The 27,637-nt window shown below is 57.7% G+C and overlaps 2 protein-coding genes across 7 annotated transcripts in view; both read left to right on the top strand.

The window, feature by feature from the left end:
* The window catches only part of FKBP5 (FKBP prolyl isomerase 5), a 17,942-nt gene extending 4,214 nt beyond the window's left edge, over window positions 1–13,728 (top strand). The window contains exons 2-11 of the mRNA XM_080367142.1: window positions 759–887; window positions 2,201–2,345; window positions 2,964–3,106; window positions 3,960–4,074; window positions 8,229–8,385; window positions 8,908–8,998; window positions 10,136–10,219; window positions 10,725–10,910; window positions 11,939–12,178; window positions 13,320–13,728. Of these exons, the coding sequence (XP_080223268.1) occupies window positions 783–887; window positions 2,201–2,345; window positions 2,964–3,106; window positions 3,960–4,074; window positions 8,229–8,385; window positions 8,908–8,998; window positions 10,136–10,219; window positions 10,725–10,910; window positions 11,939–12,178; window positions 13,320–13,427 (1,374 nt within the window). The 5' untranslated portion in view covers window positions 759–782 and the 3' untranslated portion in view covers window positions 13,428–13,728. The remainder of the gene's footprint in view (window positions 1–758; window positions 888–2,200; window positions 2,346–2,963; window positions 3,107–3,959; window positions 4,075–8,228; window positions 8,386–8,907; window positions 8,999–10,135; window positions 10,220–10,724; window positions 10,911–11,938; window positions 12,179–13,319) is intronic.
* A 140-nt stretch (window positions 13,729–13,868) lies between these two features.
* TULP1 (TUB like protein 1) lies at window positions 13,869–27,588 on the top strand. Of its 6 annotated transcripts, XM_080367137.1 has the most exons (14): window positions 13,869–16,616; window positions 17,081–17,123; window positions 18,665–18,782; window positions 18,893–19,036; window positions 19,658–19,792; window positions 20,002–20,115; window positions 20,226–20,360; window positions 20,556–20,647; window positions 20,907–21,080; window positions 21,481–21,593; window positions 22,081–22,189; window positions 22,396–22,494; window positions 22,781–22,952; window positions 24,281–27,587. In XM_080367137.1, the coding sequence occupies exons 1-14, from the start codon at window positions 16,570–16,572 to the stop codon at window positions 24,412–24,414; spliced, it is 1,629 nt and encodes a 542-aa protein (XP_080223263.1). In that variant the 5' UTR covers window positions 13,869–16,569; the 3' UTR covers window positions 24,415–27,587. The 6 variants fall into 6 exon arrangements, with proteins under 6 accessions (XP_080223263.1, XP_080223267.1, XP_080223264.1 ...); XM_080367141.1 differs by lacking the exon at window positions 13,869–16,616 and having other exon boundaries at window positions 17,090–17,123; window positions 18,613–18,782; XM_080367138.1 differs by lacking the exons at window positions 13,869–16,616; window positions 17,081–17,123 and adding an exon at window positions 17,135–18,195 and having other exon boundaries at window positions 18,620–18,782.
* The last annotated feature ends 49 nt before the right edge of the window (window positions 27,589–27,637 follow it).

Raw genomic sequence — 27,637 nt, forward strand, 5'->3', positions numbered from 1 at the left:
AAAATAACCTTGTGACCTGTATAAAATAACTCAAAAGGCAAGTGCTAGCCTGGTGCACCTATTTCTAGCGCTTGTACCCAAGGGGTGCCCACCTGGGCAGACATGAGCCCAAGGGGTGCCCGCATGAGCCAGAAGGGATGGATGGGTGAAGCCTGGTGGCCACCAGCCCTTTGCTCCTTGCCCGTGAGCACTTTGGTCTCTCCTGACTCTGCCACTGCCCTCGGTGTCTGCAACGTAGGTGCCCATCCTGCTCCGAGTGGGGGCTTGGTAGAGCATCACCATGGGAGGTCCCCGTGGTCGGGGTGCAGCCCCCTGGGATGAGTTCCCACCTTTTGTCTGCTCACAGGAGTCAGTGGGCTGCTCCGTGTGTTACCTGCTGGTGCTTTTGGGGGCAAAACTCTTGCTGGGGGAGCCTGCCCGGGTGGTGCCAGGAGCGCGGCGTTGACCTAGGGAGGCTGAAGGTGAAGCTTGGGGACCTCCGCCAGCGTCCCCGCCGCAGCGGCCAGATGAAGCTGTGGGGCTGTCCCCTGTCCCCAAGCAGCGAGGATGGCTGGCGTCACACTTTGGGGTTTCCTGCGCCCTGTGGGTTGGTGGAGCCCCTGGGAAGGGATTTTCCGCTCTGCACACTTGAGATGTGCTTGAAGCTTCCTGCCCCAGCCCTGCAGCAGAGCAAGCTGCTTATTTTCTTTAACCCTTTCCTCTTCCACCACCTCCTGTGGTCCCGCTGGGCTGATGGAGCGCGTGCCGTGTCTCTCCAGGTCCGGGGCTTATGCAAGGAGACGATGACCACTGATGAGGCCACCAAGAGCGAAGGGGAGGTGCAGGTGGCGGCTCTCGCTGAGCGTGGGGAGGACATCACACCAGCTCGAGACCGAGGGGTCCTGAAGGTGAGGGGTGCTGCTGGGAGGGTCCTGCCTTCCTTTCAGCGTTGTGGGGTGCACAGTCACGCTGGTGGGCTGCATCCCCAGCTCCTGAGGTCATGGAGTAGTTCCAGGGCTGTAGGACTGATGTATTCGAAAGGCAAAGGAGATGAGCATCGCTTGGAATAAAGGAGGATAGAGTGGTGTTTGAGATGGATGGGCTCAGGCTACTCCATGAGTTTCACGGCTATTGTGTTCCTAATCAGATTATTAACTGTAAATCTACAAAGCATTTTTGTGTGTGACTCACAGAGCACATTACTGAGGTCACCCAGTCTGCTCCACAACCCCCTTTTCATATTTCAGGGCCCTTTCTGGATAGTTCTGCTCCCCAGCGCTTGCTCTTCTCCAGTTGAATAGGACCTTTCCTCTAAGAATAGCATCCTCCCCTGCTCCATCCTCAGCTCGAGAACTGCTTGTTCCAGGCTGTAGCATTCAAAAAAAAAAAAAAAAAAAAAAAAGAAGTGTTGACAAGAAGCGAGTAGTGAAATGACACACCCCTGCGAGTAAAACGCGGACGGACAGAAAGCGAGCGTAATTGCGTTCGCTTCAGGTTTCCAACCACGGTGTTTATCCAGACACCTCCGCAAAGCCCAGGCAGGTCTCTGCTCCCAGCCCTGTCCCGCTCCCTCCCCGTGGCTCTGGGGCGGGGGATAATTTTAGGGGCTGATGGAAAGACAAATTGAACCGCTCCCCCTCGAGCCTTCCTTCGGTTTAGAGCAGCACTGGGGTGTATATGTATGTGTGTATATGTATTTTTATATATATGTGTGCGTGCATGTGTGTATTTTTATATATATTCATGCATGTGTTTGTATAAAAATGCATATGTGTGTGTGTATATATATAAATGCATATGCGTGTGTGTATATATAGAAATGTGTGTGTATATATATAAAAAAGCGTGTGTATATATATAAAAATGCATGTGTGTGTGTATATATAGAAATGTGTGTGTATATATAAAAATGCATGTGTGTGTGTATATATAGAAATGTGTGTGTATATATAAAAATGCATATGCGTGTGTATATAAAAAATGCATATGCGTGTGTATATAAATAAAAAAGCGTGTGTATATATATAAAAATGCATATGTGTGTGTATATATAGAAATGCGTGTGTATATAAAAAGTGCATATGCGTGTGTGTATAAAAAAGTGCATATGCGTGTGTGTATTTGTCTGCACATTTCTCTCTCTCTATCACTCTCTCTCCACACGCATCCTTAGCTGTCCCATGGTGTCCCTTCTCACGGGTGGTTTCTCTCTCTCTCTCAGATCATTAAACGACCCGGGAGCGAAGATGAGTCCCCCATGATCGGGGACAAGGTTTATGTCCACTACAAAGGCAAACTGGCCAATGGTAAAAAATTCGACTCCAGCCGCGATCGGAACGAGCCCTTCGTCTTCAGCCTGGGCAAGGGTGAGCTGGGCTGGGGGCAGGGGGGGCTGTCCGGGGGATGCTTGGGGGTGGGGTGATCCCAGGAGGGGGTGGGATGGTTCTGGTGGGGTGGGACCCTGCTGCAGGGCGGATGGACAGTGTCAGCCCTGCTGTAAGTGACTTGTGAGGGGGGGGATTTTTTTTGGGTGCCATCCTCGCAGCACCCAGGCTGATGTTTTGTTGGGTTTTTTGCTGGGCTTCTGGTTGCTCCATCCTCACAGCACCCAGGCTGATGTTTTGTTGGGTTTTTTGCTGGGCTGCTGGTTGCTCCGTCCTTGCAGCACCCAGGCTGATGTTTTGTTGGGTTTTTTGCTGGGCTTCTGGTTGCTCCATCCTCACAGCACCCAGGCTGATGTTTTGTTGGGTTTTTTGCTGGGCTGCTGGTTGCTCCGTCCTTGCAGCACCCAGGCTGATGTTTTGTTGGGTTTTTTGCTGGGCTGCTGGTTGCTCCATCCTCGCAGCACCCAGGCTGATGTTTTGTTGGTTTTTTTGCTGGGCTGCTGGTTGCTCCATCCCTGCAGCACCCAGGCTGTTGTTTTGTTGGTTTTTTTGCTGGGCTGCTGGTTGCTCCCTCGTTCCTGACATCTGCCTGTCTCCTAGGTCAGGTAATCAAGGCATGGGACATCGGGGTGGCTACCATGAAGAAGGGAGAGATCTGCTACTTGCTCTGCAAACCCGAGTACGCGTACGGCTCTGCTGGCAGCGCCCCCAAAATCCCCTCCAACGCCACCCTCTTTTTCGAGGCAAGTAGAGCTGGTGAAGCCAGCGCGTGGATGAGCTCGTCTGCTCCCTTTCTGCCTTGCCAGCCAGCTCAGAAATAAATAAAAAAAACCAAAAACCGCCACACCACCCAAAAAACAACCCAACAAAAAAAAAAAAAAAACAGCTTGGATTCCTGAAATGTGTCCCTCTGCTCCAGGAACCGCTGCCAGGGTTTTCTCAGAAATGTGTGTCTGAGCTGGGAGGCTGGGACTGAAACGCTGACTGGGGAGAGTCCCAGTGCCGGGTGGGGAGCGGGCAGATTCCTGGTTTAAACATGTAGATGGGAAGGGGGAAGCAACTGGGAAATGCCTCCAGGTGCTACAAACCCGTCAGTGCTGTGGGGCGGTGGGAAAGCCAAGGTTTTGGCACCGTGCGCTCGCTGGGCAGGGCTCGTCGGGACAAGGCAGTGGGGCGGGAGGAATGGGTCTGCCCTAAATTAAGGCTTAGTCCTTCCAAATCGAGCGGGGACTGAGCTGTGGGTCGGAGCTGGAACAAAGGGGAAACTCCTGCCCACGCTGCTCCCGGGCAGCTTTCACGGCATCTTCCAGCACCGGCCGTGTTGTACCCTTACAAGCTTAATAAACTTATTTTTACTGTTACTTTGTGTTACACTTCAGGTACTGGATGTGTCCCAGTTTCTAATAAATCGGGTGTATTATGCTGTGGCTTGGAGCTGGCTTTTATGGGCGACTTCTCATCGGCTGAACGGAGAATTAGCTGGCTTGGCTTTCCAGCCAGACGATCAACTGCTGCTTTGTGACTTTTCCGTTGTTTTTCTCTTCTCCTTCCCCCCCTTCCCAAGCTCTGCCCACCTTTATTATTTTATTTTTTTAGGTCGAGCTGCTTGACTTCAAAGGCGAGGACTTGTTTGAGGATGGAGGAATAATCCGGAGGATCAAGAGGAAGGGAGAAGGTTACTCCAACCCTAACGAAGGTGCTACGGTGGAAAGTGAGTGCTGGTCCCTGCGGGGGAAGGGGGCTGGGGGGGGTATGCTGCCCCAGAGCACCCCGCTTTCTTCTCCCTGCTAAGGAGCTGCTGGCGCCGTACAGAACGTAGGTGGCTGTGCATCGTGGTGGGATGCAGTTACATCCATCCGGAGCCTGGATGGGGTGGAGGGGGGCTGGGAGAGCAGCGGGTCAGTGTCCGCCCGGGGATGCTCCTCCGAGCTCTCCTTGGCACAGCCCCAGCGGTGGCTTCTGCCGGAGCCGCTGGCCGGGAGGTTGGTTGGAAAACCTCAAGGCGCGGGAGCAGCCGGCCGGCGATGGAGTGGCCGCTCGAATGTAACCTGCGCTCCAGTTTCTCGGTCGCGTTGACAAACATCCCTGCGAGCCCCAGCGCTGCTCAGCTGGCGGCTGCGGGGAGGGTGGAAGAAGCAAACCCCCAGGGGGGGGTTGGGGCTCTGCCATCTCCCCCCACCCTTTTGCATCCGTTGCAGTGTCCAAGCCGCCCCGGGATGCGCTGGCTGCCAAAAGCCCCGGCTTTGCCTCGAAAGCATCAGTAGCTGGGACGTCCTCCCTCGATGGCATCCTTTGCTAAGTGTTTTGGGCACCGCCGCCAGTGCTCAGCGGCTTCTTTGATCTCCTTGTTCCAACGCTGATTGTAGTTCTGGTGGGTTTTATCGCATCTCTTGCAGAACGGAGCCTTTTCTTTCCCTTCCCCCGTTGCCAGAGGGCTGCCGCTGCTTGAGGCGGGAAGGAAACGAATACAGGGGGTTTGCTGAGGCTGGGGTGGTCTCAGCTGACGTGGGAGGATGAGGAGCTCGGGTCCCATCGGGCTTTCCCTGTTCTGATCCTGTTTCCGGAGCAGGAATTTTGCGGGGCTGGACAGGGGAAGCCAGGCTTTATTTTTCTGGTGGGTTTTTTCCCCCTTTCCAAGAACCACTCCGCCACAGCCACCGAGCTCGCTCTGTTACGGGCGACATTTACTCTCTTCTCTCTTTCAGAGCTCCCGTACACAAAGATTAACTCCCTTTATCGAAGGAGAAATTGGATCTGAGCTGTGACAGCTCATAATGCTGGCTGCCTTAAATGGCTGGCTCTTCTAACGAGGCGCTCTTCTAAGCAAAAATGAGTTTTTGACTAAGATTTGACTGTCTGCCTCTCCTGTGGTGAGCATCCTAGCTGGGGACCAGCTGCGAGCCGAGCTTCAAGCTGGCTCCACTACCCCAAAGATTAAACTAAAAGACTAAATATAATCAAAATCATTACGGATCCAGTGTTCCTCTCTAGTTTGATTAGGTCTGAGTGCTCTACAGGCAGCGCCGTGCCCAGTGCAGAGGATGGGGAGAGCCCTGGTCCCTCTCTGGTTGTTCCCTTTGCAGCTTGAGGTTTTCTGGAACGTGACGATGCTTTAATGGCTCAGGAGGGGACTGAGGCAGGGAAGGGGGAGCAGCAGGCAGAAATCATCTCTCTGAAAGGACCTAAGAAGCCAAATAACGAGGCTTTTCATACGTCTGATGCCCCACTGCCTATTATCCCTGCTTTACCTATTTCAAATGAATGCGTCCATCGGAGCAAACGCTGTGAGCTGGAGCACGCGCGTGGTCAGAATCCTGGAGATGGACGCTCCGCAGGACGGCCTGCCGTGCCGTGCCGTGCCGTGCCGCTCCACTTGCAGCTCGTGTGGCCCGTAATTCATTTGGACCTATACATCCCTATACATCCCTACACATCCAGGGGCCAGAGACCCTTAAATACATCCCCGTGAGAGAGGACAAGGAGAAGCGGCAGCAGGCAGCCTTGGAGTGAGCGGTTGGGTGCAAACGACTTTTTTTTTGTTTGTTTGTTTGTTTTTGGTTTTTTTTTGTTTTTTTAAAATAAGTGCAGTGCTTTTTATGGTGGGCACTGTGCCGGGGACGGCACGGCAGCCGTGGGGACGCGGCGTGGGGACGGCACAGCAGCCCACCCTGGGCTGTGACCCAGGGGAGCAGTGATGGTTTATCTCAGCCACGTATAACGTTCGTCGCTGCTGAATTCGGCTGGAAGAAACCACGCTTCCAGGAGCAGGCATCTCCAGGCTGGAGTTTTGAAAGTGTTTTTGTAGGTTTGAAGTTTTGCAGACCCTAATTTGCAGTTCCGGTCCCTAAAACCTGGGTTGCAGTTGAAATCTGGCATTCCAGTTTTTGTTACAACCTTTCCCCCCCACCCCTCCTCCTTCTCCGTTTTTAATCTGAGTACAAATTGCTGTCAGCACATCAAGTTCGTGTGCCAGCCGCACTCGGTACACTCTGTTCTCAGCTCTTCAAAAACAAAATCGCTGCAGGCACCGAGAGAACAATAAGTCAGAGCTGCAACCAGAGTGATGTTCCTTCGGCAGCTTTTTTTTCCGCCTGTAATCCAAGAGCAACTGCAGCTAGCTGACCCGCTCCTGGAAACTTGAGCGGAGATTTTCCCCCCCTTTGCCCAGTGTATTTTACTTGCAATTAAAATAGAGTGAAACTCTCCTTGCAGGGAAGGATCGCAGCATCCTCCTCTGCATCCTGTTTTAAAGCGTGATCATCCCGTCACTGCCGCATCCTGCTGGGGACAAGGGACCTGGGAGGGCTGTAGTGCTGCTTTTGGGGTTCGGGGGATCTGTACTTGCTGGGAACAGGCAGGGAGATGGCACAGTGCGGTGGGGTTGCTGGGTTACCTCTATTTTAGGTTGAATTTTCCACTTTTCCTATGCCTAAGAATATAGCCGGCTTGGTTATGGGTAAAGCAAAAGCAGAGTCAGCCCCGGAGGAGCTGGACGTGCTTTTCGTGCTCGTCCCAAGCCGGGTGCTGAGCCCCATGGTCACTGTGCACCCGCGAGAGATGCAGGATGCATCCCAGGATGCTGGCAAGCGTATCGGCATCCTCTGCTCCACCGCACTTGAGTCCCATCGTGGCTTTGGTGGCAGGAGGGGGGTGACGAGGCAGAGCTTGGTGTCCTGTCCCCGCGGTGGGGAGAGCATCCTGGGGTAACACCCCAGGGCTGGACCTGCCCTCGGGAAGGGGCTCTGCCTGCTGCGCCCGTGCACCTCATCCCGGGGACATCCCGGGGCAGGGATGTGTCCGTGGGGCAGGGACAGGCACCCTTCCTTCAGCCTGGGCTGCAGCTCAGCCGTACGGAGCCCAGACCCTTGGCTACATCTGGCACTGTGTCTGCTTTGGCTCATCCTTGCGCTCGCCTCCTGCCACCCCTGCCACCGGGGTGAGGTGCTGGGGGCCCCCAGTACCTCGGGTCACATCCTGCTCTCTCCGCTCTGCAGCGAGCAAAGGTGAAGCTCACATCCTTCCAGGCTGCAAAACCTTTAAGCACAGTTGTGACCACATTAATGCGCACTGTGAATTTTTCCTCTTAAAAAGCTTTTTTTCATTTGTTTCTGCCTTTTTTTTTTTTAATGGTACGTAGGAATTCCTTAGGAAATTCCTTTTATTTTTACCTGCCTGCACGCATATGCCTTGTGTACCCTGCAAGCAGAGTGCAAAGAGCTAAAACTGTCCCCAAAGCCTGGAACGTCTTCAGGATTGAATAAATAAAGAATAATCTTGCTGTGGAAACGCAGCCAGGAATACCAGGTGGCGAATGTGCCAGGTACCCGGTGTCCGCTCCGTCTGCACTTCTGCCAATGTCTGGGGCTGGAACAGCATGGTTAGTGGTTGAAGATTAAAAAAAAAAAAAGGGAAAAACAAAAAGTTTTATCTTGTACTTTGAGTTCTTAGAGGCAGGAGAACATAGCCTTGTTTTCGAGGTAGAAGGCAAAGCGGTATAGCGCCGTATGGAAGATTTGTAATCGCCGTGATAAACTCTGCATGGCAGCGTGCCAGGAGCAATACCCAGTTCCAGTAAGACTTGACTCGTGCAGTTGAGTACGAGGGGAACATATTAGTCATGATGTTTATCTGTTGTCTGGTCCTTGGTTAGATGAGATATGCCTGCCTTGCTTTTCAGCAATGCTCCCGAGCCCTCCCCGTCCCCGTGCGCTCACCAAGGGCTCCTTGGCTGCCCCATCCTCCTTCCAGGGCTGGAGCTTTGCTGGAGTTGGGGAGATAACACTTTATAAGATGCTTTCTTCGGAGCCCACCTTGCCTTGGTTTGGGGGGCTCCGGGTGCGATCCTGCCCTCTCACCTCTCTGCAGTTCACCTGGAGGGATTCTGCGGCGGCACCAGGTTCGATTGTAAAGACGTGAAGTTCATCGTGGGCGAAGGGGAGGACCACGACATCCCCATCGGCATCGACAAAGCCCTGGAGAAGATGCAGAGGGGAGAGCACTGCATCCTCTACCTTGGGCCACGGTGAGGATCATCCCTGCAAGGATGCTGTCTAGTTTATGCTTCTGACAGCCGAGGTTGTTTCGGCACTCCTGGAAGACAGCGATCCTGAAAGTCGGACTCTCCAGGGGAGCCTCGGGTTAGCAGTGCCAGCAGGGTGGCAAGGGTGACCGGTGGCGTGTAGGCAGGAATCTCAAGATGCTTTAAAAAAAATCAGGTAAAAGGGGTTTACGCAAGTCCTGTGGCTGAAAGGAAAACATCTCCATGGAAATCGCTGGGGCTGGCTCCTTCCACTGGAGAGAAACCCGTAGAAAAAGATGGATTTAATGCAGCCAGAAAGGATGATTCCCAAGATATAACGCATTGTATATTGTCAGATAGCTCTGCTTGTGGAGAATAATATCACCCTGGCCCCAAAATGTTAGAAAGCTGTGGGCATGGAGCTGGGTGTGAAATCAGAATTAGCAACCTGGGTCTGTGTTTGTGGCCCAACGCTGCTGAAATGAAGATTTTCCCCCTGCTCTGACACCTCTTCTGCCCTTCCAGGTACGGCTTTGGCGAGGCGGGGAAGCCGAAATACGGCATTCAGGCGAACGCAGAGCTGGTGTACGAGGTCACACTGAAAAGCTTTGAAAAGGTGAGGGTGCTGGTCCCTCCCCAGGTTCCGGGAACGCTGGTCCCTGTGCAGCGTCCACCCTTTGTCCCTGGCGTGGCTGCAGCCCAGCCCCTGCTGAAGTGGATACGTCACCAAGGATCTCTGTGTTCTTAATTTGTTCTTCTCTGTTGGTTTGTTTTATTTTTCTGGCTGGGGTCCAAGGCTGGTTCTCTTACGTGTTCCTAGCCTTGTTCCTTTTGTCCTTTCTTTCCCCCCCCCTTTTTTTTCTCTCTTTTATTTATTTTGTGTCCTTTTATTTATTTTGTGTCCTTTTATTCTCTCCCCCTCCCCCCCGTTTGTTTTTTTTTTTTTTTTCCCCTTGGGCTGCGCGGGTAAAAGTTGGTGTGTCTAGCCAGCTGGCCCTGAGGAGCTCGGCTGCCACACTGAGCTGGCTGTGCCCATGGGGAGGCTGGGGATGGGATGCAGGAGATGCACGTGGGATGGGGGCTGGGATGCAGGAGGTGGCCAGGGGATGGGGGACGGGATGCAGGAGGTGGCCATGGGATGGGGGACGGGATGCAGGAGGTGGCCATGGGATGGGGGACGGGATGCAGGAGGTGGCCATGGGATGGGGGCTGGGATGCAGGAGGTGGCCATGGGATGGGGGCTGGGATGCAGGAGGTGGCCATGGGATGGGGGCTGGGATGCAGGAGGTGGCCGTGGGATGGGGGACGGGATGCAGGAGGTGGCCATGGGATGGGGCAGGTGCTGCATCCCTGGCTGGGTCCCCTCCCCACTCCATCACCCTGGCCAGAGTGGGAGCGAGACCTGTCACATCCCCTCTCTGCTGGGGGATGTCTCTCCCCACCTTCCTCTTCCCTGTTTTTGGGGGTTTATTTGGTGTCAGGTTTTTCCTTCTGTGGGGTTGTGGTGCATGAACCACCTGGCTCAGCGTGAAGTCCTCAACCTGGAGGGGGTTTCTCTATTGTAAAGGGCTCCAGGTCTGCACCCCCACCTCGTCCCCAGCCCCTCAAATTAAAAAAGCTGCTGGATTCACCCTCTGTAATACTTCCCTGATGAGCCCAGCTTGTTAGGAGCAATCCTAGGAAGCCAGGTGGTCCTGCTGGCTGCGGTGGGCTGCCATGCTCCGCTGGGATTGCTCCAAATATTTCTTTGCAGGCCAAGGAGTCGTGGGAGATGGACACCAAAGAGAAGCTGGAGCAGGCCGCCATCGTCAAGGAGAAAGGCACGATGTACTTCAAGGTTTGTAAACTGGGGGATGGGGGAGGTGGGGCTGGAAAAGACCCCGGGGGTGACTGTTGGATACGTGACTTAGTCGTTGATGTCAGAGAAGCCGTGTGTTCCCCCAGCAGTGCTGGGGAAAGCGGGTCCTGCCCTCCCTCTGCCACCTTCTCACTCCCTGATGCTCCCTGAGATGTGTCCTCCTTCCCCAGCGTTGCCTTGGGAAGCAGGATGGCAGGTCGGACTCTTCCCAGGCCAGGACTAGTGCCGAGGGGCTTTGCAGTTCCCCTTGCCGGGCTGGGGCATCCTGGTGCCCCGCTCTGCTCTGACGTGGCTTTTCCCGGGGGCAGCACACCAGCCGCTCCAGCCGTGCCCTGGTGTGGTTGTAGGTATCCAGCATCCTCCTTCCTCCGTGGATTTATTTAACACACCACAGGAAACTCGGAACCTGTTCGCAGGATGTTTTGGGAGCAGGCTGAGCCTTCTCGGCGCGGGTCCCTCTAGCTTTTTATTTGTTCCATCCCAGGAAGGCAAATACCTGCAGGCGGTGATTCAGTATGGGAAGATAGTGTCCTGGCTGGAGATGGAGTATGGCTTGTCTGAAAAAGAGTCGAAAGCCTCCGACTCCTTCCTCCTGGCTGCCTTCCTCAACCTGGCCATGTGCTACCTGAAGCTGCGGGAGTACGCCAAAGCCGTCGAGTGCTGCGATAAGGTAGAGGCGCACGAGCCTGGGGGCTGGAGCATCTCTCCTCCTGCAATTTTTCTTTTTTTTATTTAAAAAAAAAATTCTTCTGATATAAGAAGCAATTTCCAAATGGCAGAGTGACGGTGGCATCCCTTCTGCGCCTCGAGGTCTCTGTGGATGCTGCGTGCTCGGAGACTGCAGGAGCAAAAGTGCCTTTTGGGGTTCAAAATCCCCCTGGGCATGCCCTTAAACCAGCTTTTCTTCTAAGGCCAGCTCCGTGTCAATGGGTGCTGCGCGGGCCGACAGCCTTGGGGTGCTGTTTGGGTCTGCCCAGGCTGGATCTGGGTGCTGGGTGCTGGTCTGGGTCTCTGCTGGAGCTGCTGCAGATCTCCAAGTCGCTTGAGGGGTGGGATGTGGCTTTGCCAGTCCCTAAAAGAGCTGCAACCTTGTCTTTGTCAGGAAACTCTTAATTCTTTTATAAAAGGCTTAAATCTCAGCATCTTGCCTACAGGAAAGATAGTAAAGCTGGTTGTCTTAATCTAAAAGGTGAATCATTGCTGAGCGATGTGTTCTTTTTACAAAAAAAGTATGTAAAAATTTTTTTTTACCAAAAAAATTAGTATTTTTTTACAAAAAAAGTAAATTTATTTTACAAAAAAATTTACTAAAGCATATGTGGCTTTTGCTAAAGGAAAATAATGTCACTGCTAAAGCAGCGAGACCGAAGCGTGTTTGATCCGTCAGCTCCCTTGGCTCTGAGCTCCCCACGCTCCTCTGGGCTTTAACATTTACACCTGAGCTCTTGTCTGTGGGTTTGTCTCCCCCCGGCTCTGCCACTCTCAGGGGGATTTTAAGCAAGGAGGAACAACTAAACTATATTAATGACCTGCCAACTGCTGATGGAGACGGGTCAATTTTTGTTGAGCAAGATGCAAGTGGTCTGGAGACTTGGAGCCACCTTGTCCTAATTTCAGCAGATTTAACAAGGTTTTGACCACAGGGGGATCTTTTCTGGAAGCCCCAGGTTGCTAACGGGGGGACCGGTGTGTTTCCAGGCGCTGGGACTGGACCAGGACAACGAGAAGGGCTTGTACCGGAGAGGCGAAGCCAGGTTATTGATGAACGAGTTTGAGCTGGCAAAATGTGACTTTCAAAAAGTGCTGGAAGTGAATCCACAGAACAAAGCGGCAAAATCACAGATCTCCGTCTGCCAGAAGAAAACGAAGGAGCACAACGAGCGGGACCGGAGGATCTACGCCAACATGTTCACAAAGTTTGCGGAGAGGGATGCAAAGGTGCGTGTTGCCTGGGTTTGGCCATTTGGCAGGCTGCGCTGAGGGATGCTTGGCGGGTTTGTGATGAGAGGAGCTGGGTTAAATGGAACGTATTTAAATTCGTGAAGTTATTAAATTATAGGTCAGGTTGAGGGTGGAGGGACAGAGCCTGCTGCAGTGGGAAGAAGTGGTTTCTTTCTTGGCCCCTCTTACGCAGAGGCTGCCGTCAGATGCTCAGCCATCAGCTCAGAGTATTTGCGGTGCGAGCTCCCGAGGGCTGATAACACTGTTGGCATTTGTACTTCATTTTGCTGTTCCCAGCTAGTGACTCTGGATGACCTCCTGGTCACGGGCAAAATGAAATGTCATCCTGTCTCTGGCAAGGCCAAGGGTATTTTGAGACACGATAGTACGGATTTCCTGCAGCTGGTAAGGCAATAGCCCGCTGCTCTGCTGGTACGGGGGGATCGCTGTCTCGTAACAGGCTCGCGTCCAGAATTCCTCTGAACAAAACCCAGTGTACTGTAACGGGAGAGGACACGGCTTTGCAAGCCGCCTGCCTGGGTCATTTTTAGTATAATCCCTCCTGAACCCCTGCCTGGAGGTTGGGGCTATGGACTAAGTGAGCGGTGCAGACCCTGGGGAGCAGCGTGCCGGGGTAACCGGCCCGGGGCAGGGAGCGGAGCCGCGCCGGCTGCTGGCACCGCGGGTGTGATGGGGAGAGTCGCTGCTGGAGCAGGTTAAAGGCTTTCAGGTGCCTTAGCACTCCTCCTGCACCCGCCAGACTGCATGTACGGGCTGCTCCTATGGCTTGGTGCTGTGCCTCTATCCGATGGTGGTCCCTCACCTCCTGGTCCCTCTCTGTGCCCCTGCATCCACCCATCCACCCATCCATCCATCCATCCACCCATCCACCCATCCATCCATCCACCCATCCAGGCTCACTCTGTCCCCTCGAGGTGGTCACATCCTTCCCGTACCTTCCCCCAGAGCTCGCCGAGCCAAGCAAACGGGAGCCCGCGGTGTGAGCTGCAGCGGTTGATAGGCAGCGGGGAGCCAAGGCGGGGGGAATTCTGCCCACCCGTACCCATCCCCGGCATCGCTGCCGCCTGCCTGCTCCTTCCTCCTCCTGTTCCCATGTGCTTTATCTGCTGTTTTGCAGGAAGCAGCTAGCAAAACTGGGGTCGAAAAAGCAGGGGAGAAAGCAGCTTGTGAAAAGGGACCGAAAACTCACGATGCTGAAGATGAAGAGGCTGAAGGACACGTATGACGGAGGAGGAAGGAAAGGGAGAGCCTCCTGCCCTTGGCCCGTGCAGAAAAAGGTTGCTGCCAGACCTCGGGACTCGCCAGTGTTTTCTTGTAAAGCTTGTTACAGTTTGTGTGATTGTGGAAGCAAAAAGCGCCTCGCGAAGAAAAACGAACCCTGTCTCACTGCCCTGGGCACGCTCGGGGGCAGAGTGGGAGCGGCGGGACGCCGTGGGACCACCGCACGTGGAACAAATAGCTTTTAAATGGAGAGAAAGAGAGAGAGAGAGAGAGAAAAAAAAAAATAATAAAAATTGAAACTCTTGGCTCTTGGGAGGTTTCCGTAGACAGCTCGTCCCAGCTCCCTCGGCTTTGTGCCAGCTGGCGGCGCAGCATCCCGGGTCCTCCGAGATGAGCTGGGATGTGGGAGATGCTCCTGGTACGCTGCGGTGCTGCCTGCGGTTGTATCCGGCACACGGCCACGCTGCACCGCACCAGTGCCAGCAGCGGCACCAGCACGGTGGGCTGCCGGAGCACAGAGCTGGCTCACGGGGACCCAGCACCCTGGAGCGCTCGGTGGCTTTCTCACCCGTGGGTGTCCACTGGGGTGGGGGGGAAATTGGTTTTCTCTCCTGGTGGGTCCTCGCCTGCGGCCGAAGGGGTTGTGATGCGGAGCCAGGCGTGAGGGTGAGGACCTGCATCGCCTCCGCTGCACCCCTCAGCGCAGGGGTGAAATTCACCGTTCAAGCGCTGTTTTTAGGGGGGTGGGGGGGTGGACTTTATCTTTTGGAGAAGCTGGTGTCTGTTTCCTTGGAGAGCCAAAGCCTGTCCAGCTCCGCTCTCGCAGGCACTGGGTCCGCAGGCTGCGTGCCAGCCCTCAGCTCCCGTCTTGAACTGGGAGTTTTATTGCTTATTTGGGGTCTATACTGGGGGGGAAAAAAGGTTGGCGTGGTGGTTCATAAAGCAAGCGATGGTTTGAGCTGGTACCGTGGGTTTACAGCTCGTGGCGAGGGGGGACCCGGGTGTGTGTGGGGTGCATCGTGTCCCCATGCTGGTGCTGCTGCCACCTCGGCCATCCTTCTCCTCCATCCTAAAGGGATGCCGTCACTACCGTGTGAGAACAGCTTTCCGGTTGTTATTTTTCCTGTCTGTTCTTTGTAATACTCCTTTTGGAGCTTGGAAATAAACAACTGAAAGAAAAAAAAAAAAGAAAAAAAAAAAAAAGAGAAAAAAAAAAAAAAGAAAAAAAAAAGAAAAGTGCTTTTTCTCTGGGTCCTGCTCAGCAAAGGGGGTGGCCGGGGGGACACACAGGTGTGCTCTCCTCTGGGTGGAGATGCCCCAGCTCCAGCGAGGGGTTCGTTAAGGAATTATTGCCATCCTCAAGGCCTGATGCTGTCCATTTTTATCAGCACCGTCGTTCCCTGGAGAGCCAGGGCTTCGGAGGTGCCTGGCTGGGGGATGCTACTTGGGGGCCTCAGCTGTTCCTCCAGCCTGGGGGGGTTTATCCTGGTGGTTTGGGTTTGGTGTTTTTTTTTTTGCTAGCATGTCCCCTTGGGAGGGGGCTTCCTGGGGGGCACCTGGATGGGGGGACGAGGTACCTGTGCCCCTTGGCTGAGGATGTAGAGAGCAGAGAGCCATGCCAGCGGGGACTGCGGGTCTGCCCGTCCCTCTCTTAACCCCCCCACCCCCCTCCCCCGGCCATCTGGGGAGGATAAACCAGATTTGGTTCAAATTCCTCTTCTCTGGTCCATCAGGTGGTACCTGAAGCACCATTTCTGCAGCCTGTCTGATCTCCCACCTGCAGCAGATCATTCCTGGCACGGTGGCCGTGTGGCTGCTCATCCGTGTCCCCGCTTTTAACACCACCCCCGGGGTGTCTCGTGGCCAGCAAAGCATCCCTGTGGGTGCTGCCTGGGGAGGGTGCTGGGAGACACAGGGGCTCTGCAAAAAAATTGTCTTTTTTTTTTTTTTTTTCTTGCAGGCAGGGCAAAAAAATCATTTGGGGGCAGCCCAAACCGCATTTTCCATAGGAAACAACCCTCTGCAGAAAAAAAACCACCAACTTGCTTTGCAATTTCTGGGCTTCCCCCCCCCTCCGTTTTTAAGCAGATTTTGGGCTTATTTTGGCTCGGTGCTTTTCTCACCCTTGGAAAAGAAATTAAATTCGGGCAGGTGATGAGATGCGGTTTAGAGATTAAAGGGAAACTGGGAGAATTTTGTGCCGAAGGCGTCGAAACTTTGGCGCTGCTGGTGGGTCCCGGGTGTGCAGTCTTCAAATGCCATCTAGTGGCACTGGGCACGGGTGGGACGTGGGGTGGCGGGGGGCTTTGGGGTGTCGGCGGCTGGGCAGGGCTGGGGGGCTGGTGGGGACGCTTGGCTTGTCCGGCGTTGCAGCTGGAGAGCGCCCATGGGTGGCCTTTGCGGGGGAATATTAACGGCTAAATATTAAGTGCTGTTAACGAGGCGAGAGCAATGATGTGCAGGGTGCGAAACGTGTCACCCGAGGGGACCCGGGGACGTGGATCGGGCTCGGAGCAGAGCAGTGGTCCATAAGGGAAGCTCTTAGCACCTGGAGCTGGGGATGCTGCTTTCCCCACACACAACTCACACAAACCAGCCCAAATCCTGCTTTTCTGTCACCAAGACGACATTTTTGGGTGGCAAAAGGCACATCCAGGGAGGGTAACCCTAAATGAGGTCAGGCAGCTCCTCAGCCTGGGGTGGGCTGGAGCGAGTGGCCCTGCCGTGTCAGGGATCCCACCCAGTGTGGAGGGAGCCAGACACCCCTCAAAAGGCACCCGGGGTCTGACTGACCCCCGGTGCCCCCCGGTGCTCCCACAGAGCCCCCTTTTCCTCGGATTACCGCCCTGCCAGCTGCTCTCCCAGTGAGCCTGGCTGGCAGCTCCTGAAATCCTATTACCGAGTTTCAGGAGAAATAAAAAGTTAATCATCTCCTTCGCCTGCTCTTCCTCCTCCTCCTCCTCACACCGCAGGAGCTCACAGAGGCGGCCGAGCCGATGCTGGGAGGCTGCGGCTGAGCCCCTGGATCCAGCCCCGGGGCTGGCAGGGGCTGCAGTGCCGGGGGTCGGTGCCCGGTGACCGGGAGGAGGGAAGGAGGTCCGGAGAGGCCGGAGGGAACCATCCTGCTCGACGCTGGGCTGGGAGCCATGCCGCTGCAGACTGAGATCCTGCGCGAGGTCTGGGCTGCCGACAGGTGGGTGCTGGGGGGCAGGATGCGACCTGCGGGGTGGGCGATGTGCTGGGCATCCCCATCGGGTTCCCATCTCCTCCAGCTCCTTTTCCTCCTGTTTCCAGTTTAGATGGGATTTAATGAGCTGTTTTATCAGCTTTTTGGCTCCGGGGTTCAGTGTGATGATGCTCATGGGTTTACAGAGGGCAGATGCGTTCGGGGGGGGGGGGGTGTCCCCAGATTAACCTCGTTGCTGTCACCCTTGGCCAAAGCAGAGCCCTGGGCTCCCTGCTAGGAAGGATGCTGTCGGCTGAGCTTGACCCAGCCGAGATGGGGAGCTGCTTCTGGAGGCAAATGAAATGAAATGAAATGAATGACCTTTCCCCCCGGCCAAATATTGGGGTGGTGCTCAGCTGGAGGGTCTCAGCCCCACCAGGAGCTGCGGGGGGCTGAAAGCCCCTCACCCCTTTGCTTTCTGTGCCCCACAGCCCCAGCGAGGAGCCAGGGACCCCCCATCACAAGCCCAAGCAGGTGAGAAAAAATCCTTCCCCCCCCCAGCCCCAGTGCCACCATCCCCGGTGCCACCATCCCCTGCTGCAGGCAGCCCCCAAGGGCTGGGGACATCCGAGATCCCCAAACCCTGGGGCCCCACACGAGACCAGCCTGGGGCTGGACAGGCTCCTCCATCGGGGTGCTGCAGCCCAGAGGGGGGCATGAGCTTTTGGGGACCACCCCCCTCCAGAGCAGGTGGGTAGAGGGAATCCCACAAAGCCCCCCCCCCCCCCCCCCCCCCCCCGTTCCTTTGTGCATCCTTCCAAACCTCTTTCCAACACTCTGAAGCACCCCATGAGGTGGGCTCTCAGTTCCTAATTAACACTTTAATTAAGCCTCTTAGTTAAGCCGTGACTCACTTTCCCCCAGCCGTGACCCCAAAGGCCAGACCCCTCTCCCTGCGTTTCGGCACAGCCCTTGGGTACCACCCAGCCTTCCAGGGGTCTCAGCAGTGATTTCATTAACCACCCAATTTAATTAGCAGCCCCTCCTCAAAAGGCTTCGTTAAGTAATGAATCAAGGGACTGTCTTCCCCCCCAGCTGCTTAAGGGATTAAAGGATGTGAAGGAGCTTTTCAGTGTGAGCTGATGACATGGAAGAAACCAGCCAGTTCCTGGCTCTGCTGTGGGACCCCCAGCTTCCCCCTTGGCCAAATCTGCCATGCTGGGATCCCGCTGGGATCCTGCCAGATCCCCTCTTGCAAAACACCTTCCCCCGCCAGGCTGGGGCATCCGGGAGGGATGACACCCCTGCGAGGGGCAAGGTGCTTTGTCGGGTGGTGGGTGCCTTGGTGCAACTGGATATGCTTAAATCCCTTTCTGATGGTCCCGAGCTGCCACCCCCTCCCCAAATACCTCCTGGGCAGAGCCCGCTGCTGCCCCACATTCTCCGCATTTGGTAAATCGGGGTTATTTATAGCCCCAGCTCACCGGGATTAGGTGTGCTGTGCCTAATCCCCCTGCTTTACCGCTCCCACTGACCTCCATCCCGCACGGCCCCGCAGCTCCTGGCCTCCGGCGGGGACCTTTTGCGAGGACAAGTGGAGATGGAGGTGCGGAGCTGGGCTGCCTGCCCGTCCCCGTGTCCCCTGTCCCAGCTCAGGTCCCCTCGGATGCCCCTCGGTGCCCAGAGTGGCTCCTGGCCGGGGTCCCTATGGCACAGCGTGGCTTGTCTCCTTACCGGCACGGTCCATGGTGTTGTGGCAGCGCCAGCACCATGTCCCTTGTCCCCGGGGCTGGCGCGGGGCTGGCTGTCCCAGCAATGATGCTCTCCCACCTGTCTAACAGCCCTTTCTCTTTTCCTCCCTCTGCCTTCGCTGGGCGGCTGCCCCATGGTAAGTCACTCGTCTGAAGGTGCCAGCGTGTCCCTGTCCCCGGAGCAGGTCCCAGTTCCCTCGCGGGGCTGGGGAAAAGCCCGGCTGTTCTGGAAAAGCAGCTGGTGCTGTCTGAGCAGGGGTTGCCCTGCCCAGGGAAAAGGGGTTGAAGGCTGGCACTGCTCCGCAGCACCGGCCGCAGGGGCAGAAGGTGAAGAAGAAGCGGCAGGAGCCGATGCTGGAGGCCGAGGCCAAGCCCCGGCGGCTGCGGGTGAAGAAGCTGAGCGAGGCGGGGGCTGCGGAGGAGCCCCGTGCCCCAGCACAGGGTAAGCACAGACCTTCCCCCTGATCCCATGGGAATGGGGGGGGATGCTGGTCCCCCCACAATCCTGCAGCCGCCGCGCTCAACATCACTGGCATCCCTTGAAACGTGCAGGGGTGAAGAAGCTGAAGAAGAAGAAGGAGGAGAAGGGGGAGGAGGAGGGTGACAAGGACCCCAAACTCACCAGGGAGCCTCGGAAGAAGAAGGAGAGCCCAGCCCCCCGCTCCCGTGTGGCCAAGGCCCCCAAGAAGCAGCAAGGTGGGGGGGCAGCACCCACACCTCTGTGGGCATCTCGTGTCCCCATGCACCATGTCCCACCGGTGCCACCGATGCTCCCGGTGTCTCAGGGGCTCTGCACATGCCGGGGGGTGGGGTGGGGGGATTTTGGCCAAAGCCCATCCCCACACCGGGGAGCAAAGGGGATGTGGCAGGGGACCTGCATGCGTGGCGCTGGCTGGGAATTGGGATCGGGGCTGGGGACACGCTCCTTGGGAACGTGGCAGTGGGTGGCTGGCTGGTGCCACCAGCTCCCCAGACATCTTTCCGGAGGAAAAAGATGGGGTGGGCAAAATGATGGGGCTCACCCCCCACCCCCCACCCCCCCTCCCCCCAGCTCAGCACCCCGGGGCTGCAGCCACGAGATGGCAGTGTGACTTTGCACGCGGTGTCCGGCGCTGGACGTGGCCAACAAGCCACTGGCCACCACCGCTGGCCCGGGCACCCATGGCCCAGCACCCATGGCCCAGCACCCCCGCGGTGGGGTGGGGGGTGGGTGCCTGCGCTGCCGAGGGTCGTTCCCTGCTCCCGGAGCACAAGGAGGTGGGTCCCCGATGCGAAAGGCCATCGTGCTGCTGATGCCGTGGTGTCACCTCCGGGCAGAGCCGGCTGAGGACTCGGAGGAGGAAGAGGAGGAGGAAGAGGTGGAGAATAAAGACCCTCCAAAAAAGCTTAAGAAGAAGGTTCCCAAAGACCCCCCCTCGGGCGAGGGCAGGGAGAAGAAGCTGAAGCCGAAGGGTGAGCACCAGGGGTGTCCTGGCTGCATCTGTCCTGGCTGGGATGAGGGGACAGTCCCTGGGCCCTCGTTGTCCTGGGAGGCTCACAGGGCTTCAGAGGATTCGCCCCCTCACCTTTCCCGCTGCCCTCATCCTGCCACCTCCCTGTCCCCACCCCCGCCTGTCCCCATCCCCCTGTTCGGCCGCTCATCGGCTCCTCTGTCCCCCCAGGAGACAAGAGCGACCCTGATGGCAAAGCCAAATCTGCCAAAAGCACCAAGAAGGAGCAGATGTCCATGTTCCAGGTGAACGGGGAGAAAAAGGAGAAGAAAAGCAAGAAGAAAGGTACTGGGTGAGCAGGGGGGGTGGCAGCCCGTCCCACTGCCCCACAGCATCATCCTGAGCCAACAGCACCCGGTGCTGCGTGACGGTGCTCCCCATGTCCCCCCCGCCAGCCGCCACCAGCAGCGACGAGGAGGACGATTCCGACTCCAGCACAAAACCCATCAGGTCAGAGAAGAAGAAAAACCCGGCGTCCCTCTTCCAGACAGGCGGGGACCCCCCGAGGGAGAAGAAATCCAAAAAAAAAGGTGGGACCCTGGCACTGGCGATGCGTTGGAGGGTGGTGGGTGCTGGAGGGGCTCGTGGGGGTGCGGCTGAGCCTGGCCATGGAGAAGGGGGTTATGATCAATGGTGTTGGCGTGGGTCTGTGCCGAGCTCGGTTTTGGGGTTTGGTGGAGTCAGGCTCTTCCCTCCACTGTCCCCCTGCCCGTTCCTGCCCGCAGCTCCTCCCAAAGCGGCCGAGAGCGAGGAGGAGAGCCCGGAGACCCCGCAGAAAAACTCCAACAAGAAAGGGAAAGGGAAGAAGTCAAAGAAGGTACAAAAAAAACCCAACCAAAAAACCCTCAGACCCATGGGGGTCCCCTCAGGGGGTGGGGGCAGCAGCTCTTCCCCCCAGGGCAGGTTGGGGGGGCTGGAGCATCCCCCAGGGAGACTCACTGCAGCACTGTCCCCAAAGCCACCAGCTGCAGAGCCACAGCCTGGGGGGAACCGGGAGCAAGGAGCCATCAGCTGGGAGGGGAGGAGAGCTTTTGGCAGGTTTGGCTTTGGGGTCACCATCCCCTCCCGTGTGGCAGCTGAAGGAGGAGAGGCCCCCGTCACCTGTCATCGAGGTGGACAACCTGGAGGAGTTTGTGCTGCGGCCGGCGCCCCAGGGAGTGACCGTCAAGTGCCGGGTAACGCGGGACAAGAAGGGGATGGACCGGGGGCTTTACCCCACCTATTACCTCCACTTGGATAACGACAAGAAGGTGAGCAGGAGTGGGGGCGTGGAGACCCCTGGGGCTCTACACCCACCCCAAGGAGCACCCTCGGGGTTTTGGGGGATGCCTGTCTGCATCCCACCGTGCCGGTGGGTCCTGGACAGGGCTGCCCCCCTCCCCTGCAATTCCTCTTGGGAAATGCCCTGTGTCGATGGTACCTGGGATGATGAGCAAGCGTCGGCCGGAGAGCCGCGCTGACGCCGGGCTGGGCTCAGACCCTCCTGTCCCATCGCTCAGCCAGTATCTTCAGGATCATCTTCACTCCGCGCGCCACTTGTGCAAGGTCGTGGCAGTGACCCGTTGGCAGAGGGTATTTCGGGGTGGCGAGCTGGGGACAGCTGTGGCAATGGCAATGCCCCCTCCCCACGTGGTCCCACTGCCCTCCCAGGTGTTCCTCCTCGCCGGGAGGAAGCGTAAGAAAAGCAAAACCTCCAACTACCTCATCTCCATCGACCCCACCGACCTGTCACGGGGGGGAGAGAACTTCATCGGGAAACTGAGGTAGGTGTGGAGGTGGCACCCTGTTTTGGTGGCACCCCATTCCTGCAGCACCCTCCTCCTGCTCCGTAGGTTGCCCTGAGCGATGGCTGGATCAGGCAGGAGGCTCAGTTTGGCGTTCCCCACTGCTGGGTTGACCCGAGGAGTGTCGGGGGGTCGGGAGGGGAAAACAGGCTCATCTGGTTCCTCCTGGTAGGCAGGTCACAGCTAGAAACGGCACCCGGCAAGTCTTGGCCTGCTGCACCGCTGGCAGCTGTGCCGCGATGCTGGGGGTCCCCATGGCGGCAGTACCCTATAGCACCCCGATTTTGGGGTGCCCTGAACCCAAACAAACAGCGAAAGGGTGGGACGGACGGTGCTAGCCAGGGGCTGCACGTGGGTTTTGCGGCTGGAGCAAAGCTGGGGCTGTGCCTGGAGGGTGGGGGGGACAGGGCAGGTGGGAGGGGTCCCGGTGGCACTGGCTGTGGTCATCTCCCACCCTCGTCTGCAGATCCAACCTGATGGGCACAAAGTTTACGGTGTTCGACAACGGTGCGAACCCCGACAGGGCCAACGCCGACTGGTCCAACGTGCGGCAGGAGCTCTCGGCCGTGGTCTACGTAAGTAGAGATGCGGGGCCCCCCCGGGACCCCCCAGGCAGGTGGTGAGGGGGTCCTGACCTGCACCCCTTTTGCTGGGCCAATGCTCCAGGGTGCTGCAGAGGTGCAGGATGGGCTGGATCCGTCCCCAAGCTCTTGCTCAGCCACCGTCGAGGGGCTGCAGCCCATGGGGGTCACTGGGTTCAGGGACGGGGTTTCTCCTGCAGGAGACCAACGTTTTAGGGTTCAAAGGACCCCGGAAAATGACGGTCATCATCCCGGGGATGAACGCCGACAATGAGAGGGTGCCCATCCGGCCCCGTAATGTAAGTCGGGGCCAGACTGGGAGAAACTCCTCGGGGACTGGATTTGCTGGGATTCACCTGGAATTTTACCCATTTTGGGGCACTGAAAACCTGTCAGGCGTCCCTGGAATTCAAGTCACCTCCCTGGGAGGTGGGAGTTGCGCTGTCTGTATTTTTTTCTCGGTGCTGGATCCTGCTCCCCAGATGGGTACTGCTACCGAAGCATCCCCCCGGGCACGCCACAGGGGTGGCAGGGCTGCGGATGGGATCACCCCAACCCCACTGTCCCCCCTCTTGCCCTCCCCAGGACAACGACGGCCTCCTGATGCGATGGCAGAACAGAAACATGGACAACGTGATCGAACTGCACAACAAGGCGCCGGTGTGGAATGATGAGACCCAGTCCTACGTCCTCAACTTCCACGGCCGGGTCACTCACGCCTCTGTCAAAAACTTCCAGATTGTTCACGGCAGTGACCGTAAGCTGGGAAGGGGATGGGATGGGATGGGATGGGATGGCATGGGATGGGATGGCATGGGATGGGATGGGATGGGATGGGATGGCATGGGATGGGATGGGATGGCATGGGATGGGATGGGGGGGATGGGATAGGGGGGATGGGATGGGATGGCATGGCATGGCATGGGGGGGATGGGATGGGATGGCATGGGATGGGCTGGGATGGGATGCGATGGGATGGCATGGGGGGGATGGGATGGCATGGGATGGGCTGGGATGGGATGCGATGGGATGGGATGGGATGGGATTGGATGCGGTGGGATGGCATGGGGGGGATGGGATGGCATGGGATGGGATGGGGGGATGGGATGGCATGGGATGGAATGGGATGGGATGGGGGGGACGGGATGGGGGGATGGGATGGGATGCGATGGGATGGGATGGGATGGCATGGGGGGGATGGGATGGGGGGATGGGATGGGATGGCATGGGGGGATGGGATGGGGGGATGGCATGGGATGGCATGGGATGGGGGGGATGGGATGGGGGGGATGGGATGGGGGGGATGGGAGGATGGGATGGGGGGGGATGGTGGGGGAGCACTGGCTGGCCCCAGCACCCCCTTTTTTTTGCTGAGGCTTCGTTTTTTCATGCATGGGGGCTTTGGGGTCTCGCTGGAGCTGGGCTGAAGCCAGGCAGGGCACGTGGCACCCTGCAGGCAGCTGCCTGCTGGCCCTGGGTGCCGGCAGAGGGAGCGCGCGGGTCACCTGTTGCCAGGCAGATTAGGGCAAGGACAAATCCTGTGGGGTGCTGAGCCCCCTCCCCATCACACTACAGCCACCCACTCAGCCCAGGCCACCCCAGAGCATCACCCCCAGCACACACCCCACATGTGCACCCTGGGGCGCACCGTGCCTTGGGGACAGTCCCTTGGGGGTGGCGGTGGCTCTGTCCCCACCGGACGCGGCCGTTTGTCACCTGTCCGGCGCAGTCAGAAGCCCTTGGCCTCCGGGGTGTTGGGTTACGGGACAGAAAAAACCTCTCGGGGGCCCCTGGTTATTTTTACAGATTTCCTGTCACCCGCCCTCTGGTAGCAGCGGTCCCATGGGGGGGGCGAGTGGGGTCCTTGTCCCTCGGGGGGCTGCGGCTCCCGGGGAGGGCATGCTGGGGGGGCCGAAGGGGTTCCATGCAATGGGAAAATGATGCTTTTTGGTAACAGGCATAGCAGCGTGGCGCAGCCGGGGGTGGGGGGGCGGTTTGGGATGCTGCTGCGTGTGTGGGCACCCTGGGCACGGGGTGGGCTGGGGGTGGGGGTCCCACCCCAACCGCTCGCCCTCTCTCCCCCAGCCGACTACATCGTGATGCAGTTCGGGCGCGTGGCGGACGATGCCTTCACCATGGACTACAACTACCCGCTGTGCGCCGTGCAGGCCTTCGCCATCGCCCTCTCCAGCTTCGACGGGAAGCTGGCCTGCGAGTAGCGCCCGCGCCGGGGCCGTGTGCCGGTGCCCGGTGGGTGCTCCTGCATCCCCGTCCGGCTCCGCTGCCTCCAATTCCACCTTCTGCCCGGTGAATGCTGCGGTTGCTGCTTCTCCCGCAGCGGCTCGAGGTGCACGGTGCCTGCGGAGCGTCGTGGGACACTCCTCTGGCTGTGGCCACCTTCTCCGGGCAAACTGGGGACAGATAACTGGTCTGGGGCAGATGGCAGAGTCAGGTCCGGGGTATATTTAGCAAATGAGGCTGACTGCAATCCCGAGCTCATCCCTTTGAGACGTTTCTTGGACTCGGATCCTGGAAACTCATCCCCCACCCTCCCCCCCTTTTTTTTTTTTTTTTTTTTTTTTAGGTTCTGGTTTGTATTTTGTAGCTCAATCTCTCAGTGAGAGGACGGTTGGTGGTCTCAGTTCGTGTTTGCTCATCCCCCCCCATGAGTGTGCACAGGACCCACACATGGCAAGGCTCTGCCCAGGCCCCTGGTGAGGGACCCCGTGCCTGGCTCGATGCCCACTGGGCACCAAACCCCCCTCCCACCCCATTTTGCCCTGGCACAAGTGGCTGGGCGATGCCCGCAGTGTCTTTGCATGCCCTGAGTTCTCCACCCGTTGGGTCTCATCCTGCTGCCTGGAAGCCTTTGGGGCTTTGGGTCCCCGAGGAGCAGCCCAGCACCCAGAGCACCAGCGGCACACGGGCACGTGCCGAGGGAAGCAGGTGCTGGCAGGGGAGGGCTGGCAGCCACGTGAGGCAGAGCTGGCATCACCGGCACGGGGCCGGGCTGGGTTGGTGCCACCAGGAGAGACCTGGAAGGGAAAACTCTGGGTGCACCAGGAAGCCCTGGGGTGACTCACAAGGTGTGGTGCGGTGCTGAGTCACGCTCAGTGCCTGGATGGGCTCCACCGAGCCCCCCCGTGCCCCGGCCGCTCGCCACCCCGCTGCTCTGCGGCATCTACAGATGGTGGTCCCATGCACCCCGGGTATCCCCACTGCCAGGATGGGTCCCACTGGTGCTCCCTGCTCGTGGGGCGGTGCCACCCCGTGGCACAGACCTGTGGGGTGTCACGGGGAGGCTGCGGGGAGTCAGTGGGAAGGGGAGAGGCTGGAGAGGGTCAGCGTGGGGGGAGCAGGGCAGCCGGTGCCCCCATTTCCAGCACAAACCCACCTTTGTGGGGTGAGGATTTGGCTGCACAGACAGTCCCAACGGATTAATTCAGTGGTGAGAAACACCGGGATGTGTCAAGGTGCCCTGAGACGTGGTCCTCGACCCCCCGGTAATGCTTCTCTCGCCTGCTCAGCTCATGCACTGACCCCAGGGGGGGCTGATAGAAATTGGGGTCCCCTTCCTGAGACACATACAGGTCTTTCCCCCGTTCTGGGGGTGACCTGACTCCCCCCATTAACGTGGTGAGAGGTAGCCGGGGCAGAAAGGCCAAGGAGCAGGACATGGATGAGACGGATGCGGTTGTGCAAGAAGGATGCTCATCCTTGCTGGGCAGTGTCGCAACGCCGCCGCGGCCCGAGCCCGTCCCTGCACGGGCCTGGGGACAGATGACGGTGGCAGTGGGACCACGAGCTGCAGCCGGACCGCTGGCGAACATCTGCCCCAGGGGCTTTGCAGGCCCGAGCCGAGGTTTTCCCACCAGCTGCAGGAATCCAGGCTCTGTGATTCACTGGCGGATGCTGGCGGCCGGGGCAGATGGAGGCGGCCAGCTCGGGGACAAGGGGCCAGCGTGGGCCATAGTCCCTCACCCGTGCGGCGAGATCAGAGACCTTCTTGTGAGCCAAAGGGAGAACCAGCGTCCCCTGGCTAGGTATGGCCAGCAAATGTGGGGAAAGCAAGAGCTTTCTGCCCAAATCCAGCCACCATCCCAACATCTGTTTGAAATCGGGAAAAGCTCAGCTAACGGTTGAGCTAACACTTGTCCCCGTTTCCTCTGGTGGAAGCAGAAAAGCTGGAGCGGGGTGAGAGAGAGGGGTTTGGGCTTCCCAAGCTCTCGCTGGAGTGTGAGCTGCTGTTATCCCAGCTGCTCCACAGGGAGTTTCTCTCTCTCCTCACCCAAAAAATCTCCGTGTTGCTTGCAAACCCCTTGGGATTCCCAGCCTGCAGCCTAAGTGGAGCAAAAGGCATCTGCCGTGGGTCTCCAAGGCAATGCCACCCCATCCCAGCACGCAGATCCCACATCAGCCGCCCGCCCCGAACCACTTACACAAACCCTCTAACCCAAACCAACTGCGGCACAAGAAACAAATGAAAAAAATTTTAATAGGGTGATGGATATTTGGGCCCTTTGTTTGCGCTGGCTGTTCACACCAGAGGAGACGCGGGATGGAAGCAGTTGCAATGTGTATCTGCTTTGGCCGACGGAAAGTGTGACGGATGCGCCGGCAGACCAATGGCTGAGGATGCTGGGGTGTGCGTGGGTGTGAAAGGAATGCTCGCTGCAAGAAAAGATCAAAAAAAAAAAAAAAAAAAAAAAAAGAGAGAGAAGGAGCCTTATCAACAGCATTTGAGCCCTAAGTGTGTGTCTTCCTTGGAGAAAGGGTTTTCTCCATCCCCAGGGATGATGTTTTCCTGGCAGCACCAGACTTGGAGGCTTCTGGAGTTTCAGTTCAGGGAGCTGGTGTCGGGGATGGATTTAAACGCACGGAGCGCTCAGGCAGGGGCACAAGCCCAGCCAGCGGCCAGAGGAGAGACTGTCAACAGCTCCTCAAGGGAACCTCCTGGGAAATGCATTTTAGTTTTGCAAAGGAGGTTATAAGGTGAAGGGGAGGGAAAAAAATAAGGTCCCACCTCGACGCTGGGCGCTGCATCCTAGCCCAGAGCATTGCCACTGCCGTGCCGGTGGCTCTCACAGGTGGTGGTGGCCAGCATCCCCATCCCGCGATCTGGGATGCTGCTGCTGCTGTGGAGTGGAGCAGGAGGATGGAGGAGGAGGCTCTTCTACCACTCACTCCCCCCAGACTGGGGGGGCTCCGCACACCCAGCCCCGAGCACAGGCTCAGTGCTTGCACTCTCCGGGGGGCTGTGGGGTATTTCCATGGGGGTCTCAAGGGCAAATGGCCCATCAGGTGGGCAGCCTGCAGCAGGAGAGGGCTGGCCACATCCCGGCAGGTGTGGGAAGGGATACAGGGATACAGGATACAGGGACACAGGGATACAGGGACACAGGATACAGGGGTACAGGATACAGGATACAGGGATACAGGATA

This window comes from Falco punctatus, assembly GCF_963210335.1.
Source record: "Falco punctatus genome assembly, chromosome: 17".
Taxonomy (NCBI): Eukaryota; Metazoa; Chordata; class Aves; order Falconiformes; family Falconidae; genus Falco; species Falco punctatus.